The 22,363-nt window shown below is 41.3% G+C and overlaps 1 protein-coding gene across 9 annotated transcripts in view; it reads left to right on the top strand.

The window, feature by feature from the left end:
- The window catches only part of tmem117 (transmembrane protein 117), a 433,777-nt gene that overhangs the window by 210,944 nt on the left and 200,470 nt on the right, over positions 1-22,363 (top strand). For all 9 annotated transcript variants that reach the window (XR_006314397.1, XM_043708697.1, XM_043708699.1 and 6 more), the window contains one exon: positions 16,732-16,831. Coding sequence is in view for 8 of the 9 variants with exons in the window: in XM_043708697.1 (XP_043564632.1) it covers positions 16,732-16,831 (100 nt within the window). In the remaining variant the exon portion in view is untranslated. The remainder of the gene's footprint in view (positions 1-16,731; positions 16,832-22,363) is intronic.

Below are 22,363 nucleotides of genomic sequence, written 5' to 3'. Positions count from 1 at the left end.
TTTTTGAAACCTTGTCTATCAATACACAAAATTCCAAATAACTTCACATCAACTTAATAAGGTGATGCAATAGATTATTTGATCAAGAGTGAAGTGGTTGCTTTTTGCATTAAAAGCTCATGGAACCCAGTGTCGGGGTGATCACCTATATTCAATATTCAGACGCAAAGAAAGTAGGTTCATGCCCTTCATTTTTCTGATGCTGAGACGGTGAAGACCTGAAAATTCTGACTGCAACATGCAGATAAAAATGGTTAATGTTTAAAACATATTGCTCAGAAAGCTAGATTATATCAATTAATTCTTTCAAATGATCAGTCTCCCAATATACCCAGAAAATTCCCAGGAGAAACTCACCAAAAATACTGTCCGTAGATCAAGATCCTTTTCCCAGTCTCTCTCCCAAGAGAACGAGCAGGAATTGAATTGCCAAAAGGTCATGTCTTCAGGGGCGAGCAGGAAGAGGAGGGGCTATGGTTCTGACAGATGCCTGTAGGATGGAAACCCAGACTGACCCTACACATATTTGGAAGCAGATGGAAAACAGCCATTCTGCTGTCAGATCAATTATTTCAATAGTCAATTAGTTGAGTGTTTATCCTTGAATTCTTCAGGTCAACTTTAACAACTAGGACTTCTTGATCTGAGTGAACTAGCATCAACTCGGGCATAGAGGACACTCATTGATCAATGTTATTGATAACCTTGAAAGTTTCGATTGCATAATTGCCCGCCCACCTATGCGAAAGGCTTGTGCTCATAGTAATCGCTCTAAGAGTCTGACTGCACTAATTCGCAAGTATAGAATGTGGGCACCACTGGCTGGACCAGTAATTATTGCAATTTCTAAACAATAGGTGACAGTGAGTTGTCTCCTTGAACTATCTCAATCCATGTAGTGTAGCTACATCCACAGTGCTTTTAGAAAGGGTCTTGTAACCTTTTAAAAGTCATTTCACCTAGCTTCATCTGAGCCTCATTTGCGACCAGCTGTCACTGCAGTGCAGGAGTGACTTTCGCATTTAGCATGGCCTTCTAATTAGAAGCAACAGGAGCTGCCACACCAATGCTAACATCAGAAGAAGCAACAACACCAAAAGCAGCAGCTGTTTTGACACATTCACAAACTGTTCCACAGGACAGACAGAATGACACATGAGCTCCTGCTCAAAGGAGACAACTTCCCGAGCATTGTATATGGACAGAAAATCATCATCTTCCATATGACAGACTAGTAGTACTTCAGGAGTCTCGGGCTTTCACAGCAGATCATTGCTGACATCTAAAGCCACTTAGAACACAACCTCGCTCCAAGAAAACCATGTGGGTATGCATTTCTAGTATTAATCAAGTCATAGCAACCACACTACTGCAGCTCCTTCCAAGAATCCTGGTCTGCTGCCCATTGAGGTATCCTTGGTGGCCAATACCATGTTTGCTGAGGCCATCACTTCTGTCCACTTTGACACTGAAAACAGTTGGAATCAGGGGGGCTGTTGCAGTGGCTGGACTCTTATTGGCTTCCATTGTCTTTGATCGTATCCATGACAATTACGATGTCCTCAAATCAGCCTGGATAATGTACCAATTTGAAAAGTTTAGTTTCTATGTAACTACCAGAAGTCTACATACATCGCAATGCTAGATAATTAGAAGCTGACATGATTTCTTCAATCATTCCGTATAATGATGTTTCTGTCAGGATTTCACACTCCACAATTTATGAAAGGATGGCTCCTTGAAAACAGTTGCTAACTTGGGAGGACCAGGCTGTCGAGGAGCCCCATAGCTATGCAAAGGAGAGATACAAAAGGGTCAAATTATCAGAAGGGCTTTGGCTCAATGAAGATGAGACACAAGTGTCTGGACAGATCTGAGGTGTCCTTCAGTGTGCCCTGTCAATGGTCTCCAGAACGGTGTGAAAGTAAATAGAACTGTGGATATTGTAAATCAGAAACATAAACAGAAATTGCTGCAAAATCTCAGCAGGTCTGGCAGCACCTGTGGAGATAAATCAGAGTTAATGTTTCAGGTTGAGTGAGGTTGAAACTTTATTGCTGGAACAGCACAGCAGGTCAGGAATAAAGTTTCAACTTTGATCTCCAGCATCTGCAGACCTTACTTTCTCCTCTTCAGGTTGAGTGACCCTTCCTCTGAACTGTTCTATACTATGAACAAGGTTTTGGTGCAGAAACACACAAGGAGGCATAAGACAGATCAGGGAGGTCTTAATTAGTGTGTCAAAGGGAGCTGTGCAGTTGACATAGTTTGTAAATAGGAACATTGAGCCCCAAAACTAGGGGGTACTACAGAACTTTGCAAATCTCTGGTTAGGTCTTAGCTGGAGGACCTTATGGTACCTAAAACTCTTTAAGAAGGAGTTACAGAGTACATTTGGCAGCTTATGATAAAGAATCACTGGACTCGAAATGTTAACTGTTTTTCTGTCTACAGATGCTGCTCGGCTTGCTGAGCTTCTCCATTGCTTTCTATTTTTGTTACAATTTGCCATTGTCATCAGTTTTGTTTTATTACAGAGTAAGTATACTGGGATGGGGGCTTTGCTGCATTGAAAAATATGTGTGGTGTAGTTGCATTATTTTAGCTGATAAAAGAACCCCTCCATTTTGAAGTGCCCTAGGTTCTCCCATGTTTCCGAATGGGGCTACCAGCCTGATATTTCTATGGGTCATCTTATTAAGCTTCCAATCTTGGTCCATTTGACATTCTTAATGGATGTGGAGCTCCTGGCTATAGGAAAATGACTGATTTGTCTATGTCCTACCTTGACCACCTCCAGGTTATAATTCAAAAGTGAGTCAACATTACAAACATGACCCACCTAGCAACATTTAGCTTGTTTATTCTTTTTTTACTCCACAGATGCTGTCTGATTCTGAGTGTCACCAGTATTTTAAATTGCTATTTCAGGTGTTGTAATATTTTGATTTTGCTAAAGTTACTTTATTAATTAATCAGAAAATGCAATAAACTGTCATGGTTATATCAGCTTGAATTCAGAACTACAATACTGCAGCCATGAGATGTATCAGGAACTTCCATTGTTGTGTATTTATTTTACTTTTCCATTAATTTCAGTTGGGCAAACTAAGGTTGATTATTACTGAACAAGAAAAATCTAAGTGTGCATGTTAAAAAATGATTGCATTTTGTCTTGCTGAAAGACAAACAGTTATTGTTTTGGGAGTATTCAAATTTACAACCTTAAATCATAAATAATTTGTTAAATGATTTTAGAATATTAAGATTTACCAACGCATGCAATCATCTCTAACTTAATTATAAAATTAAGGATGTATAAACTGATCTGTAGATTTCCTGGGAAGGGATATGTGTATTGACTGGACACTGTTCTACCTTAAAGTTGAGAGTGTGGTGTTGGAAAAGCTCAGCAAGTCAGGCTTCTGATGAAGGGCTTATGCCTGAAACATTGATTTTCCTGCTCCTCAGATGCTGCCTGACCTGTGTTTTTCCAGCACCACACTCTCAACTCTGATCTCCAGCACCACACTCTCAACTCTGATCTCCAGCATCTGCGGTCCTCACTTTCTCCCTGTTATAACTGAAATACTTGTAGAATTTTGGCTAACTCTGGATCCTTGAGTGTATCAGCCTCAGACTTGTAATAATTCTGAATGCTTGCCATCTCTTTAGCAGAGATAGTAACTTTTCTTGTAAATCTAATATGGTCCTTGAAATAGGTCTAATAGCCGTTAGGGAAGTAACTTTATAAATTGAGAACTATAACATATAATTCTCATCACTACTTCTAATGTGATAAACCGTCTCATCTCCCATAACCAATGCTTCACGGATCAGAAGCCAAAATAATTTATTAAATTATCTGCTTATTAATGAATTTGTGCTAAATTAGGCAACATGTTTTAGGCTCATTTAAATATTTATATATTTATTTGATATGCATGTTATTTATTTTCACCACTGAAAATAAACAGATTTGGAGCTATGCATCTTCTTATTAATAAGAAGTATATCCAAGACATTTCTCTTACTAACCAGAGTGTAAAGCAACAAATCAACTGCTGTTTAGGTGTGATATTATCTCAGTGACGGGGCTTCATTGTTCTTGGCTTGACCTTCAAACCACAATAGTCACATTATTGGTTTTCTGTTTAACCCTGTTCTGTTTGACGTCTGCTCCATTACCAAGGTTGGAGAAGGTGAGGATATCAGTATTGAGAGTGTGGTGCTGGAAAAGCACAGCAGGTCAGGCAACATCCAAGGAGCAGGAGAATCGATGTTTCGAGTAATATCCCTTCATCAAGAACGAAGCAATGAGCCGAGGGGATGGAGAGATAAATGGGAGAAGGATGGGACTGGAGGGAAGGTAGCGGAGAGTGTGGTAGGTAGATGGAGGTGGGGGTAATGGTGATAGGTCAGAGAGGAGAGTGGAGCAGATGGGTGGGAAGGAAGAATGGAAAGGTAGGACAGGTCATGAGGGCAGTGCTGAGTTGGGAGGTTGGAACTGGGATAAGGTGGGGTGAGGGGAAATGAGGAAACTGGTGAAATCCACATTGATGCTACGTGGTATGAGGGTCCCAAGGCGGAAGATGAGGTGTTCTTCCTCCAGACGTCGGGTGGTTAGGGAGTGGCGCTGGAGGAGGCCCAGGACTTGCATGTTCTTAGCGATGTGGGGGTGGGGAAGGGATTGAAGTGTTCAGCCACATAGAGGTGGGGTTGGCTGGTGCAGGTGTCCCGGAGATATTCCCTGAAGTGCTCTGCGAGTAGGCGTCCTGTCTCCCCAACATAGAGGAGATCGCATCAGGAGCAACGGATACAGTAAATGGCATGTGGAAGTGCATCTTCCGCCTTGGGACCTCCAATCATATGGCATCAATGTGGATTTCACCAGTTTTCTCATTTCCCCTCATCCCACCTTATCCCAGTTTCAACCTTCCAACTCTGCACTGCCCACATGACCTGTCCTTACCTGTCCATCTTCCTTCCCACCTATCTAGTTCACCCTCGTCTCCGACCTATCACCATTTCCCCCACCTCTGTCTACCTATCTCACTTTCAGCTGCCTTCCACCTCCACCCCAGCCCCACTCCCCTCCCCTTTATCTCTCCATCCCCCCCATCTACTGCAAATGGACTGCAGTGATTCAAAAAGGCAGCTCGCTACCACCTCCTTGAGGGCAACTAGAGATGAGCAATAAATGCTGACCCAACCAGTCTCACCCACGTCCACCCACATGAATTTGAAAGCAAAAACTTAACTGAATTGTGAAAAAGGCTTGAGGTGAATAGTTCCCTCTGTCCTTTGTAATACTGATGGCTGAGTTCATATGAAATTGCAATATACCTAAAGAGGAAATCAGTAATGATAGAAAGGTATATGTAGTTTACTATTACAAAGATATTTGAAAGAGAAATAATCCCTCCTGAACAATCAAGATTAATGATACCATTTACTTTATATTTCCTTTTTGAATCAGGAACAAAATACTATGTGGTGAGAATAATGTTCTTCATAGTCAGTTAACTTCTGCCAGTCTTTATTTAATAACATTTTGTACTTCACAGTAACAGTAGACTTTTTTTTCTCTTTGTTGGTAACTGTATTCTTCCTTTGCATATTGCTACTATGAGAAAGTGAGGACTGCAGATGCTGGAGATCAGAGCTGAAAATGTGTTGCTGGAAAAGTGCAGCAGGTCAGGCAGCATCCAAGGAGCAGGAGAATCGGCGTTTTGGGCATGAGCCTTCCTAAAGAAGGGCTCATGCCTGAAACGTCGATTCTCCTGTTCCTTGGATGCTGCCTGACCTACTGCGCTCTTCCAGCAACACATTTTCAGCATATTGCTACTATGCCAATATGCCCAGTTTATAACTATATCAACGCAAATATCTCTTGGATACTTCATAAGTTGACAAAAACAAGGTTTTAAAAACAGGTAAAATAAATGAGTGTTCTCAGAAAACTACCCAAACAGTGAGAATTACCCAAGAGGGTACACTGAAGTATATATTCAGTTTACCCGATAATTAAACTCAACCTGTCTATTTGAGCAATCTTCGCTATATTCCAGATTTAAATCAGAGATACCATGATGCAGCAAAGGAATTGAACTTTATTTAAACCTTTAAAATTCCGAACACATTGCATCATGAGCAAGACATATTTCAATTCTTTGGAAAATGCTGTAGATGGCTAACATTTTTACTTTATGTTTAGAATTGGAATATTATTGATCATTTCAAGTCTTTAATCTTGGGACACAAATATTTAGTGCCTAAAGAAAATGTTGTGGGAACTTGATGAGATGATGGCAGATCTGAACACCACTACATTCTGACCTTGCCCAAATTAGTTCTTGACAGAAAGGCCAAAACTCCATCTTCCCGCCCTGCTGGCATTGATGCCCTTAAGTGGTTAATTGTTGACAACTTATGGGAATAAAAGCAAAATATTACAGATGCTTGAAATTTGAAACAAACACACAGAATGCTGGAGAAACTCAACAGCTCTGGAGACATCTGAAGAGAGAAAGAGTTAATGTTTCAAGGTCAATATGATAATTTTTTTCAGAATTCCTGAGTTCTGAGAAGAGGCATACTGGTGTTTAACTGTTAACTCTGTTTCTTCCATCAATTTGCAATAATTAAACATAATACCAGAACTAGAACTTAGGAGAGTGGGCGTTAGATATTAAAAACCATCTGCATTTGTCCCTTCCCTCTTTCCCATATGACCTCCACCCCCTGAAACCTTTGCATTTCATGGAATGTTGTCCTGGCAGTGGGTATAACCTTCAGACTGGTACTGCTGAGTTCTGGAGTTACTAACCTCTGGTTAACTGACAGCTCCAAATAGTGGGACCTCCTGGTACACAGTCTTAATTTCAGAAGAAAGTCAGAGGCAGGTAATTCGATCCGTACTGTCCGGAGTGAAAGTAATTGCAGCCTGGTTGGAATGATGCCCTTAAGTCGTAATAATCTGTTTTGGAGGGCCTGTCTGCCCTTAGAAGGCCATTGGTTAAGTGTGCAAGTGTGAAAAGCTTGATCTTCACCAGTTCCAATGTTTGTCTTTTATATAAAGTGGTCTCCTCTGCTTTATTATGGCACAACTCTGTGTGATTTACTCTGATCTAGAAATTAATGAAAAATTTGGGAAGATACAGCAAAAATAATCCTGCTGGACCTTGCTATCTTTTGAGTGATGGCATCATTCTGTTTCATTGGTGGTGAGATGGAGGTGGTCAGGAGCTTCAGGTTCCTAGAAGTAAATATCACCAACAAGCTGACCTGGTCCGTCCATCTTGATGCACATGTCAGGGATGTCTCTGATTGACTGCAGAAAATTCTCAAGGAAAGTGTGATGCAGGTAGACACCAATAATATAGGTAAAAAACAAACTGGATAAGGTCCTACATGAAGAATCTAGGGAGTTAGGAACCAAGTTTAACAAGTAGGACCTCAGGTAGTAATCTCAGTATTGCTACCAGTACCATGTGTGAGTCCGAGTAGGAGTTATAGAATATTCAAGATGAATGTGTGGCTTGAAAGATGGTGTAGGAGGGAGGGGTTCAGAGTTTTGGGACATTGGGACCAGTTTTTGGGGAGATGGGACTATTACAAAAGGGATGGTCTGCACCTGGGCCAGACTTGAACTAATGTCCTTTTACTAAGCTAGGGAGGGTTTAAACTAATGTAGCAGGGGGATGGGAACCAAATGAGGAGGTTAGTGGACAGCAAGGAAGTAGTAACTAAAGTCTGTAGGGAACTAGATCATGAAGGGGAAGAGTAGGCAGGGAACAAATGATGAACGCAGAGACACTGGTGGACTGAGGTGCATTTGTTTTAATACAAGAAATATAGTAGGTAAGGCAGATGAACTTGGGGCTTAGATTAGTAGAGTCATAGAGTCCTAGAGATATGCAGCATGGAAACAGACCCTTTTAGTCAACTCTCCATGCCGACCAGATATCCCAGCTCAATCTAGTCCCACCTGCCAGCACCCGGTCCATATTCCTCCAAACCCTTCCTATTCATATACCCATCCAAATGCCTTTGAGTATGATATTGCTCCTACTGAGACTTGGTTGAGGAAAGGGCATGATTGGCAATTAAACATCCCAGGATATCGATGCTTCAGACAGCATAGAGAGGGAGGTAAAAGGGGTGGAGGAGTTGCATTACTGGTCAGGGAGGATATCACAGCTGTGCTGAAGGAAGGCACAATGGAGGACTTGAGCAGTGAGGCAATATGGGCAGAGCTCAGAAATAGGAAGGGTGTGGTAACAATGTTGGGCCTGTACTACAGGCGAGACCACTCCCAACAGTGACCGTGAGATAGATGTACAATTATGACGAAAGACGTAGGAGCAACAGGGTGGTGGTGATGGGAGATGTTAATTTTCCCAACACTGACTGGGATTCACTGAGTTTTAGAGGTCTGGATGAAGCAGAATTTGTATGGAGCATCCAGGAGGATTTTCAAGAGCAGTACAAGGAATTGGGCGGCACGGTGGCACAGTGGTTAGCACTGCTGCCTCACAGCGCCGGAGACCCGGGTTCGATTCCCGTCTCAGATGACTGACTGTGTGGAGTTTGCACGTTCTCCCTGTGTCTGTGTGGGTTTCCTCCCACAGTCCAAAAAGATGTGCAGGTCAGGTGAATTGGCCATGCTAAATTGCCTGTAGTGTTAGGTAAGGGGTAAATGTAGGGGTATGGGTGGGTTGCGCTTCGGCCGGTCGGTGTGGACTTGTTGGGCCGAAGGGCCTGTTTCCACACTGTAATGTAATCTAATCTATATAAGTAGTCTAACTCGTGGAGGGGGGAATTACTTAGGGAATCGTGATCACAATTCCATAAGTTTTTGGATACTCATGGACAAAGACGAGAGTGGTCGTAAAAGAAGAGTGTTAAATTGGGGGAAGGCCAACTATACAAAAATTCGGCAGGAGCTGGGGAATGTAGATTGGGAGCAGCTGTTTGAAGGTAAATCCACATTAGGTATGTGGGAGGCTTTTAAATAGAGGTTGATTAGAACTCAGGAGAGAGATGTTCCTGTGAAAATGAGGGATAGAAATGGCAAGATTAGGTAATCATGGATGACAGGTGAATTTGTGAGACTAGCTAAGAGGAAAAAGGATCCATACATAATGTATAAGTGACTGACGTCAGATGAAGCTTTGGAAGAATATCGGGAATGTAGGACCATTCTGAAACAAGGAATTAAGAGGTCTAAAAGTGGGTCATGAGATATCCTTAGCGAGCAGGGTTAAGGAAAACTCCAAAGCCTTTTATTCATATATAAGGAACAAGAGGGTAACAAGGGAAAAGGTTGGCCCAAGGACAAAGGAAGAAAGATATGGGTGGAGTCAGAAAATGGGTGAGATTCTTAATGAGTACTTTGCATTGGTATTCACTGAGGAGAGAGACATGACGGATGTTGAGGTTAGGGATAGATCTTTGATTGCTCTTGGTCAAGTCAGCATAAGGAGGGAGGAAGTGTTGGGTATTCTGAAAGGCATTAAGGTGGACAAGTCCGGATGGGATCTATTCCAGGTTACTGAGGGAAGCGAGAGAAGAAATAGCTGGGACTTTAACAGATATCTTTGCAGCATCCATGAAAACGACAGAGGTCCCAGAGGACTGGAGAATTGCTAATGTTGTCCCCTTGTTTTAGAAATTTAGCAGTGATAATCCAGGTAATTTCAGACTTGTGAGCTTGACATCAGTGGTAGGGAAGCTACTGGAGAAGATACTAAGGGATAGGACACATACCATTTGGAAGAAAATGGGCTTATCAGTGATAGGCAGCATGGTTTCATGCAGGGAATATCATGTCTTCCAAACCTAATAGAATTCTTTGAAGAGGTGACAAAGCTGATTGAGGTAAGGGATGTAGATGTCATATACATGGACTTCAGTAAGATGTTTGATAAGCCTCCCCCATGGTCGGCTGATGAAGAAGGTGAAGTTGCATGGGGTCCAGGGTGTACCAGCAAGATGGATAGGGAGATGGTTGGGCAACAGGAGACAGAGAAGTAGTGGAAGGGAGCTTCTCAAAATGGAGACCTGTGACCAGTGGTGTTCCACATGGATCCGTGCTGAGACCACTGTTCTTTGTGACATACATAAATGATTTGGAGGAAGGTATAGGTTGCCTCATTAGCAAGTTTATAGATGATACTAAGATTGGTGGAGTAGCAGGTAGTGAAGTGGACTGTCAGAGAATATAGCAGAATATAGATAGATTGGAGAGTTGGGCAGAGAAATAGCAGATGGAGTTCAATCCAGACAAATGCGAGGTTACGCATTTTGGAAGATACACTTCCAGAGTGAACAATACAGTAAATGGAAAAGTCCTGGGGGAATTTGATGTCCAGAGACATCTGGGTGTTTGGATCCATTGTTCCCTGAAGGTGGCAATGCAGGTTAGTAGAGTGGCATGCTTTCCTTCGTCGGATGGGGTATTGAGTAAAAGAGATGGAAATGTGTTGCTGGAAAAGCGCAGCAGGTCAGGCAGCATCTAGGGAACAGGAGAATCGAAAGGATGTGGATGCTTTGGAGAGGGTGCAGAGGAGGCTCACCAGGAAGTTGCCTGGTATGGAGGGTGCTAGCTATGAAGAGAAGCTGAGAAGATTAGGATTATTTTCATTGGAAAGAATGTAGTTGAGGGGGTACTTGATTGAGGTTTACAAAATCATGAAAGGTGTAGACAAGGTGGATAGCAAGAAACTTTTTCCCCCAGAGTGCTGGACTTGATTACTAGGGGTCATGAGTTCAAAGTGAGAGGGGAAAAGTTTAGTGGAGATGTGTGTGGAAGGGTGTGGGGTGCCTGGTTTGCGTTGCCGGTGGAGGGAACTACAGCATTATTTAAGATGCATTTGGAAGATGCATGAATGGGCAGGGAGCAGAGGAATACAGATCTTTGGAAAATAGATTTAAAGAATCTGGATTGATACAGGCCTGGAGGGCCGAAGGGCCTGTTCCTGCATCGTAATCTTTGTTCATTTGTTCTTTGTTGTTTATTGTCAAGAAAGCACACCAATGCCTCTACTTTCTAAGAAGGCTAAGGAAATTCAGCATGTCCACAGTGACTCTTACCAATTTTTATAGATATGATACTTTCCATTGTGTATCTGATGCATCACAGGTTAGTATGGCAACTGCTTTGCCCAAGACCACAAGAAACTGCAGAGAATTGTGAATGAAGCCCAGTCCATCATGAAAACCAGTCTTCCTTCCACTGACTACATCTACACTTCTTGTTGTCTTGGGAAAGCAGCCAACACCATCAAAGATCCCTCCCAGCCTGATCATACTCTTCTCTATCAGGCATGAGATACATAAATTTGAAAACACGCACCATCAGATTGAAGAACAGCTTCTTCCCCACTGTTATCAGACTTCTGAATGAATCTCTTATATATTAGAGTTTAACTTTCTCTACACCTTTTCTGTAACTGTGACACTATATTCTGCACTCTGTTCTTAAGGTGCGATTTGTTTGGTTAGCGCACAAAGCAATTCTTCTCACTGTATCTCTGTACATGTGACAATAATAAATCCAATCAAATCAAATCATGCCTCACTCAGCAGCTGGATTCCCATTCTCACCATTTGGGCAATGGGAAAATTATAATTTATAATGCTGAATCCAAAATTTTGTATACACAAACACTAATTAGTGTTTTTGTTACAATCAAATATTGGTTTAATCAATTGCTTTGTATTCATTTTAAATTTTTTTGCATGTAATCAGGACAGTTGCTCAAATTAGAATTCAATCACTCCTTGACTGAAGAACAAATAATAATTCTTTGTAATTTGATGTGGGTTTGATTGTACACAGATATGCGTCAGAACCTTCAAGTTTAGGAAATGCTTTTTAATGTTGTGATTATTTTTCTTGTCAATTAATGAACCAGTGCCATTGCATTTGAAAATCTGCCTTTCTGTTTTGCAGTTTAGGCACATCTTCAAGGCTGCAGTTTTAGATGTGCATCTAGGTCACTAGAATTATTGATCATAATTACATAGAAAGAACAACTCCCATCGGATCATTTTCACAGGCTGGATTGAATCCAAGTTACTGCAGTTCTGCGTTAATGCAGATATAAATCCCCGTTCTCCTCAAGATGGTTATTTTAAGGTAGTGGAAGTAATCATTCATTGTACATCTCACATTTCCATTAATGAAGCCTGCATCAGGAATTTAACTATGAACACTTTATTGATATTTTATGATTTATAGGACATCTCTTACTCAGTTGTTTAATAATGTGTTCTAATGGCATCTGCAGTTTTATAAAAGTGACACCCGAAAAGAAGCTTTCACATCAAGATTTTATTCATGTACAAATGGATCAACCCACTATTGTCTTTATTTTTAATAATTAAACACATTTATTCATTTCATCTTGGAACACAAGGAAGACAGCTGGTGCTAGAATAGAAAGAAAGAAAGAAAAATATTTAAAGTAACTTCTTTTGACGATACTAAGCTCCCTCTCAAACCATTGTTGTTTCATTCAAGCTAAGCAGACTTATCCTAATTTATTCAGTGTTTCTTGGTTCACATGACTGTAAAAACCATTTTGTTGTTTATTATTTGGGCTAGAGACTGCAAGCAAGATATTTGGATAACAAATGTGATTATTGATCATTGTTTACATAACATTTGCTCTCAGCTTTGATAGTGTCCTTAATGAGTTAACATGAAGAAAGTATCTCTTCGAAATGCGTACATAGGAAATGGTACACTTACTTACTTCATCCTCTGAGCTCAAGTGAAGTACAGAGAAAGCACAACTGAGAAATCCGTTCTTTTAATAGGTATTTAGCAAGATCAATAGCATATTCAATATGTTTAAAATAATGATGGTAAAGGATAGACCAGATCTAAAAGTTGAAGTTCTAAATTGAAGAAAGGCCAATTTTGACGGTATTAGGCAAGAACTTTCGAAAGCTGATTGGGGGCAGATATTCACAGGCAAAGGGACGGCTGAAAAATGGGAAGGCTTCAGAAATGAGGTAATGAGAATCCAGAGAAAGTATAGGGTGAAAGGAAAGGCTGGTAGGTATAGGGAATGCTGGATGACTAAAGAAATTGAAGGTTTGGTTAAGAAAAAGAAGGAAGCATATGTCAGGCATAGACAGGATAGATCGAGTGAATCCTTAGAGTATAAAGAAAGTGGGAGTATACTTCAGAGGGAAATCAGGAGGGCAAAAAGGGGACATGAGATAGCTTTGGCAAATAGAATTAAGGAGAATCCAAAGAGTTTTTGCAAATAAATTAAGGACAAAAGGGTAACTAGGGAGAGAATAGGGCCACTCACAGATTAGCAAGGCGGCCTTTGTGTGGAGCCGCAGAAAATGGGGGAGATACTAAATGAGTATTTTGTCAGTATTTACTGTGGAAAGGGATATGGAAGATGCAGACTGTAGGGAAATAGATGGTGACATCTTGCAAAATGTCCATATTACAGAGGAGCAAGTGCAGGATATGTTGAAACGTTTAAAAGTGGATAAATCCCCAGGACCTGAACAGGTGTACCCGAGAACGCTGCGGCAAGCTAGAGAAGTGATTGCTGGGCCACTTGGTGAGATATTTGTATCATCGATAGTCACAGGTGAGGTGCCGGAAGACTGGAGGTTGTCAAACGTGGTGCCACTGTTTAAGAAGGGTGGTAAGGACAAGCCAGGGAACTATAAACCAGTGAGCCTGACGTCGGTGGTGGGCAAGTTGTTGGAGGGAATCCTGAGGAAGAGGATTTACATGTATTTGGAAAGATAAGGATTGATTAGGGATAGTCAAAATGGCTTTGTGTGTGAGTAATCACGTCTCACAAACTTGATTGAGCTTTTTGAGGAAGTAACAAAGAGGATTGATGAGGGCAGAGCAGTAGATGTGATCTATATGGACTTCAGTAAGACGTTCGACAAGGTTCCCCTTGGGAAGCTGATTAGCAAGGTTAGATCTCACAGAATACATGAAGAACTGGCCATTTGGATACAGAACTATCTCAAAGGTCGAAGACAGAGGGTGGTGTTGGAGGGTTGTTTTTCAGACTGGAGGCTTGTGACCAGTGGAGTGCCACAAGGTTTGGTGCTAGTCGTCTACTTTTTGTCATTTACATAAATGATTTGGATGTGAATATAAGAGGTACAGTTAGTAAGTTTGCAGATGACACCAAAATTGGAGGTGTAGGGGACAGTGAAGAGGGTTACATCCGATTACAACAGGAACTTGACCAGATGGGCCAATGGGCTGAGAAGTGGCAGATGGAGTTTAATTCAGATAAATGCGAGGTGCTGCATTTTGGGAAAGCAAATCTTAGCAGGACTTTTACACTTAATGGTAAGGTCCTATGGAGTGTTGCTGAACAAAGAGACCTTGGAGTGCAGGTTCATAGCTCCTTGAAAGTGGAGTCGCAGGTAGATAGGATAGTGAAGAAGGCATTTGGTATGCTTTCCTTTATTGGTCAGAGTATTGAGTACAGGAGTTGGGAGGTCGTGTTGTGGCTGTACAGGACATTGGTTAGTCCACTGTTGGAATATTCCGTGCAGTTCTGGTCTCTTTCCTATCGGAAAGATGTTTTGAAACTTGAAAGGATTCAGAAAAGTTTTGCAATGATGTTGCCAGGGTTGGAGGATTGGAGCTATAGGGAGAGGCTGAACAGGCTGGGGCTGTTTTCCCTGGAGCGTTGGAGGCTGAGGCGTGACAAAATTGAGGGGCATGGATAGGATAAATAGACAAAGTCTTTTCCCTAGGGTCGGGGAGTCTAGAACTAGAGGGCATAGGTTTAGGGTGAGAGGGGAAAGATATAAAAGAGACCTAAGGGGCTACCTTTTCATGCAGAGGGTGTGTATGGAATGAGCTGCAAGAGGAAGTGGTGGAGGCTGGTACAATTGCAACATTTAAGAGGCATTTGGATGGGTATATAAATAGGAAGAGTTTGGAGGGATATAGGCCGGGTGCTAGCAGGTGGGACTAGATTGGGTTGGGATATCTGGTCGGTATGGACGGGTTGGACCGAAGGGTCTGTTTCCATGCTGTACATCTCTAGGACTCTTTGATTGTTTACTTGTAGAGAGCTCATTAGCAAAAGGAATGCAGAGACAATATTACTCTTATGGTCCTTTGACTATTCTGAAAGTTGTGTGGGAATGAGGATTTATCTTTAATGGGTTTTATATTCTACTGGTGACCAGCCAAAGCATCCCAGGTGGAAGGGCAATCACACAGAAGAACCTTGTCATTTCAAGTAAGTTCAGCATTTGGAAAGTCTGTGGAAGAAGGAATACTGAGCACTTTTCCAGTTGGCTAGATATGTAATGATGTTTTCATGTATGTGTGTCTCGAGAGTGAACATCTGGAAAAAAAGGTGTCAAGATAAGCAATAAGGATAATGCCAATTACTTATTTTATTCTATTAGTTGTCTACAAATTGTTAGTTAAGTATGACTACTACTTCTCTAATAGGGAGAAATGGTTGTCTAAAATTACATCTGTTCCCCTCAGATGCCTGAAAAATTCAGTGATATATGTTGTTGACCTGCATTTTAGCATGTGACTTGCTGTAACGTGACCAGGAAAGATCGATACAAACTATTATTTATCAATATTATAAATCAGCTTGAAAAACCTATCAGCTGAATAAGATTGTTTCTAAACTTTATGTACAGATACAAATTAACGCACAGAAATAAAATGCTGCTACTTCATTTTCCTAGACTGTCTAATTAAAATAATGTATTCACACAGACACCATCTAATTCCTTTGGCATTTTAAATGCATCACTTGAATCATCTACTCCTAAATCTACTCTCTCCTAAAGTAAAAGGACACAACTGCCACCTTTGTCTTGATAACTAAAGGTATTAATTTCATGGCTCTCTATCAACCTTTTCCATGGTTTTGACACGTGTTAATCTCATCATCATGCAAAGAGATCAGTATTGGATACAGTATTCTAGATGAGGCTTAATGAAGGTCATGTATGAGAGCTTTGTGGTGATTTCTGTTTTGTATTGGATTGTGTTAGCCATAATGCTTGATTCAGTTACACTCTTCTTTACCCATGTAGTTAGACTGACAATTTATTCACATTCATAATGCAGCTGTCTACCAGAATTATGGAGTTTTATTATGTGTCTTCAAAGGTCAAAAATATCTGCCCTTAATGTATTTCTGTTTCTGAATTTGTTTCATTGTGGACTTGGGACCTCACAGGCACTAACCTTGTATTCTCAAGTCTCTTTGAACAAATGTGGTTTCACTCGAGAACATTTTGGAAACCTTTCTTATATTTTGTACTGAATTCGTTGTCACTTTGAGACATGCTGAGTCTGCGTTCTGCACTGTATATGTGAGAGTTCATAAATTTACTTGCATATTTTTGCTGAACATCACCCATCATATGAATGGCCAGGGGTCCGTAACAGGGTTGTGTGACAGGGTGCTGGATGACTGTCTTTAGAAATGGAATTAAAAAGTTTATTCAGCTAATAGAGATATATAAACATTATAAAAGATTCCTTATCAGCTGGTTATGAATTGTTACTAATTAAATTGAAAAGCCACATTTCAAATTTCTGCTGATTGAAAGAGTAGGTTCATATGTTCTACCAGCCATGTCATAATCCACTGTTCTATGGAGGGGAGAAACACCATCTGATGAATATCTTAAGTTTGTTCTCTATTATAATACTAATAATCTGTATTTCTTTCACAGTCCTTATTTCATTAACAAATACATGGGCATGAGGAATGAAACCTTCATGAAGCTAGCAGCAGTTGGAACCTGGTTGGGAGATTTTGTCACAGCCTGGATGGTGAGACTAACTTTTCTATTATTTTCTAATTGATGCTTAACTAAAGGTGCAAAATGTTATAACTTTAATTCTTCTCTTGGATTATAATATTCTTTTTACAATGAGCTGATGTATTAAAAAGTATTGTGGTTCTAAATTCCAACTTCCCAGGCAATTTCTGCAAAGGTCACATGTCAAGGTTTCCATGAAACCCTGACATATGGCTCGGGGTCATCCGTTGATTTCTGACTTTCAGGAAACTGGAAGATCTGGGTTGTCATCTGAAGATAAAATATTAGAATAGTGAACACTTTTTCACTTGGGGTATGTGCACCAATGTCTTACTGTGCACAGGACTTGATCATGCAAAACAAAACTCGTGCTTGCTAAAATATGAATGCGGACAATATATCTTATCTATTGTGCGAAAAAAACATGCCCATAAAAGTTTCATAAGTGTGTAAATATTACTATGACTACCCAATGTTACAGAAATTGCAAAACAGTGCAAACCAATAAGTGTGGAGTCCATGAATGGCAAGTGGCTACATCTTTTTCTAGAATGTATTAGAATCTAATCAATATCATGCACTAGTCAAATTTATCTCTGAGTAAAGTGTATACAATTTTGTAATGGATATGGAGAATCAAATTCCGATTCATCACAGAATTGAGATGTGACATCAAAACTGAAGCTGGGTATTAATAACTGATTTATGACATTGGATGGCTTTCTTACTTTGGCTATTTCCAGGATGTAAACAGAGCTGTATTTTCCCATTTTTTTGATTGTGTATTTTTTTCTGGGGTGACATTCATAGTAGCCAGTTGCCAAGGCCCTTGTCAACATTTCTTGCACAATCTTTCACTCTTCTTCACCTTCGAGAAGAAGGCCACTCTGGCCCCATCATAAAGTCATGCAGCAGAAGTGCTGGCTGCTGCTGAGACTATGGGATGTTCACACTGATGGTATCATATTTAAAGCTCAAATCCACACCACTTCAGGTATAGCAAGCCCAGGGCTGTCCTCACACTGTTGTCCTGTATTATTATCCTGAAGAAATGGCTGAGAAAGGCAAATTAGCCCCACAGTTTTTCCTACTGAATGGCAAAGGAAGATATGCCCCCAACATTGTTAGCCTGGACAAGGTTGGCACCTTAGGTCAGTGCTGTGTCCCCAGTGAAACACAATACACAGTAGTGCAGGAAGAAGGCTATGATTTTCAGGTCTCTAAGGTTAAGTGCCAACGTCTTCTCTCTGATATCTTAAGCTCATTGGGCCCAGTCAGTCTAAGTCTGACTTGTACATTCATCTCACCAAGGCTTATAGACTAAAACACTTATTATTCCACACATAATATCCATTAAATAAATCCAATCCACTTCACTTCTAAATTACTAAACCTTCCTGCCCTCTGTGTTTGCCACTCACTCAGTGGGAATACCTCAACACCTCCTGTTGCTGCATCTCCACTCACTGCTCTTGCATGCACTGCCATCATAATACATCACTCCCTTCATCTCATTGCAGGAAAGATTGGCCCATGCCCTGGACTCATGCTGCACAGTGCCATGACTGACATGCCTGTGACTACTGGACTAACCATGACAAATTCCTGGGAATTCAATAAGCCCTTGATTCACTGATGGTACCATATTGTCCTCTTGCCCAACTAAGGTCCAGTCCTCCTAAACTTTGAGACCTAAGTTATTTATCTGAAGCACATACAGTATCTTGACTCTAAGCGGCTGTGACATTGACATATCATGATACCAAAAAGCAACATAGGCATCATCTTTGACTGTTCACTGCTGACATTCATGATGACAAGGTTTGTGTCTGCAAGACAACAAAGAAATACTGTGTCTTTTAAATTCTGAATGAGGCAGCAAATAAGCGCAAAAAGATAAGACGAAGCATGCGGCAATTGCTGTGAGCATCCATGGCGATGCAAAATCAGTGAGTACGAAGATTAAATAAGGAGCCCTGAGAGGTTCAGTCCATGAGATTGGTGCTCGTTTCTGTACGCAAAATAGCTCAGTAGCAGCATTATGTGTAGGTATGTTTTGAAGTGTAATATTGAAGTGGAGAACTGTATTCAGAGTGAGCTGGAGAGATACCCAGACTTATAGTGCGGCTGGTCTGTGTCCAACACCAACTTTCATGGATGGAGGGGTTGGGGAATGAGAGTGCAGGTGCTTGCTTGGCCACAAAGTAAGCTAGGATGTTGGGGTCAAATGGCCAAAATAGAGAGCCAGAGGAACAAGTGATGAACTTGAAGTGCCGAGTGTACCCCCCACTGACTTTCATGTCCAGTATTGGTGCTACCTAGTTTCTCCCTAGTGCATGGAAGAATAGAAAAATCCATATAAGTGAGGTGAATTAGGTACTAATGATGTATAAATGCATTCAAGCTTCTTGCCACTCACTGCTGAGATTCTGATCTCACTGTCCAAGAAATGGTTGCAGAATCAGAATCTATTTTTTCTGATATCACCGCATTTTTTTTAAATACCTTGCTGCTGCTCACATCATTCGGGGGCTAGAGAAATTCAACTCTGTCGTAATTGCGCCACTCATTACACATTTTTTTAAAAAAGTAACACCCATTTTTTCCAGTTTCAGTCCATGGACCAATATTAAAAATTGTGACCTTTGCAATAGGTACCAAAGTGATTAGGTTTGACATTTTACACTGAAATAAAAACAGAAACAGGAGAGGCAACAGCGGAGAGCTATTATCATGGACTGTTAATCTAGAGACCCAGGTAATTTTCTGGGGTCCAGGACCTGAATCCTGTCGTGGCAGATGGTGGAATTTAAATTCAATAAAACACCTCTTCGACTGGGACAACACATCCATCCTCGGACAAGCCAAACAGATGTCCACGAGAATTCCTAGAAACACGGCATCCAACTGAAACTCTATCAACAAAACAATTGACTTGGACCCCATTTACCACCCCCTGAGAAAAAGAACAGGAAATGACATCACCACAGGGAATGACATCACCAACCCAAAGGAACCCAAACACACAAATAGAAAGCAGGAATCATCAGCAATGCTTCGTCCAGAGGCTTACTGAAGATGTTACCTAGTATGGCGATGAAACGTCTGAAAATGAACATTCCAGCTCAGCAAGCAAATCTACATCCAGAACCTCTACCTGAGCTACAAATCTTCTTAAAATTCAATAAAAATCTGGAATTAGTAATATTGACCATGAATCCATTGTCGATAGTCAGAAAACATTAATAGGGTTCATATTGGAAAGAACCTTGTGAAACTTGAAAGGGTTCAGAAAAGATTTACAAGGATGTTGCCAGGGTTGAAGGGTTTGAGCAACAGGGAGAGGCCGAACAGGCTGGGGCTGTTTTCCCTGGAGCGTCGGAGGCTGAGGCGTTACAAAATTATGAGGGGCATGGATAGGGTAAATAGGCAAAGTCTTTTCCCTGGGATCGGGGAGTCCGGAACTGGAGGGCATAGGTTTGGGGTGGGAGGGGAAAGATATAGAAGAGACCTACGGGGCAGCTTTTTCACACAGAGGGTGGTATGTGTGGAATGAGCTGCCAGAGGAAGTGGTGGAGGCTGGTACAATTGAAACATTTAAGAGGCATTTGGATGGGTATATGAATAGGAAGGGTTTGGAGGGATATGGGCTGGGTGCTGGCAGGTGGGACCAAATTGGGTTGGGATATCTGGTTGGCATGGACCGGTTGGACCGAAGGATCTGTTTCCATGCTGTACATCTCTATGACTATGACTCTATTAATGTCTTGTAGGGAAGAAACTGCCATTCTTATCTGGTCGATCCTGAATGTGACTCCAGACCCACAGCAATGTGGTTTACTCTTAACAATGCTCTGGGCAATAAATGCTAGCCTAGTCAATGAAGCCCTCTTCACGTCAACAAATTAAAAAGAAAACTGGAACCACCTGATAGGTCAGGAAGCATATGTCAGGGCCTTCATGGTTCTCAATTGGTTCTCTCTAAAGTTCACTAGTAGTCAAGCAGTCAGGCGGTTTACATAAAAATGTGCTGGCGAAACTCAGTAGGTCAGTCAACATCTGTAGAGAGAAACAGAATTAACATTTTGAGTCTAGTATGACTCTTGTTCAGAACCCTTTCCTGTTGAGGCTTGGACTGTAAATGGTGGATTTGTGACCAAAGATAAAGAATGCAGGGATGATGAGAAGCCAAAAATTAGAATTAGCCTTTTTTGAACACACTGCGAAGATCTGACTTCTAAATCAGCAATGACCATAAGATATAGGAGAAAAATTGGGCCATTTGGCCCATCAAGTCTGCTCCACCATTTGATCATAGTTGATATGTTTCTAAACCTCATTCTCCTGTCTTCTCATGGAACCTTGGTGCCCTTACTAATTAAGAACCTATCTATCTTTGCCTTAATACATTGAATGACTTGGCCTCCACAGCTTTCTGTAGCAATGAATTCCACAGAGTCACTATCTCTGGCTGAAGAAATTCCTCTTCATATCCGTTTTAAAGTGTCGTTCCTTCACACTGAGGCTGTGCGCTTGGGACTTAGTGTCTCATATTGGAAGTGTCAACTCCATCCAGGCCTCTCTGTATTCTGTAAGTTCAATCAGATCACCCCTTACCCTTCTAAACTCCAAGTACAGACTCTGAATTCTCAATAACCTGGGTCACTAATGTTCTTTTTAGGGAAGGCAATCTGCCATCCATAATTGATCTGGTCTAGATGTGACTCCAGATTCATAGCAACATGGTTGACTCTTGATTGCCCTCTGAAAGGGCATAGCAAGTCTTTCGGTTGTAGCAATCACAACAAGCCTCAAATCAAAAATGAAACTGGACAGACCATCTGACATCAAGGCAAGAACAGTTCTGTTGACCCAGTAAAGTCCTCCTCACTAACATCTTGGAGGACTAGTGACAGCACAATGGACTGCAGCAGTTCAAAAAGACAACTCCGAGGACAACTAGGGGTGGAAATAAATGCTGGCCCAGATCCAACGAGTGAATTAAAACAAATACAGCCATGAAATTACAAGTCTTTGAGATATATCACTTGTTTGCTTATTCCTGCAGCTTTAGTTATGCTGATTTTTACTGAACATTTTCAGCATGCTGGCTGGGATGGTTTGTCTATGTTGCATTTGAGGTAAAAACAATGACTGCAGATGCTGGAAACCAGATTCTGGATTAGTGGTGCTGGAAGAGCACAGCAGTTCAGGCAGCATCCAAGGAGCTGTGTCAAGTCGGTCGTCATTACTAGAGATGGAGGGGTCCAGGAAGGGGAGGGAGGTGTCCGAGATAGTCCAGGTAAATTTAAGGTCAGGGTGGAATGTGTTGGTGAAGTTGATAAATTGCTCAACCTCCTCGCGGAAGCACGACGTGGCACCAATGCAGTCATCAATGTAGCGGAGGAAGAGGTGGGGAGTGGTGCCGGTGTAATTACAGAAGATCAACTGCTCTATGTAGCCAACAAAGAGACAAGCATAGCTGGGGCCCATACGGGTGCTCATGGCTACCCCTTTGGTCTGGAGGAATTGGGAGGATTCA

This window comes from Chiloscyllium plagiosum, chromosome 19 (genome assembly GCF_004010195.1).
Source record: "Chiloscyllium plagiosum isolate BGI_BamShark_2017 chromosome 19, ASM401019v2, whole genome shotgun sequence".
Classification (NCBI taxonomy): Eukaryota; Metazoa; Chordata; class Chondrichthyes; order Orectolobiformes; family Hemiscylliidae; genus Chiloscyllium; species Chiloscyllium plagiosum.
This window is presented reverse-complemented; position numbering and strand designations above follow the sequence as displayed.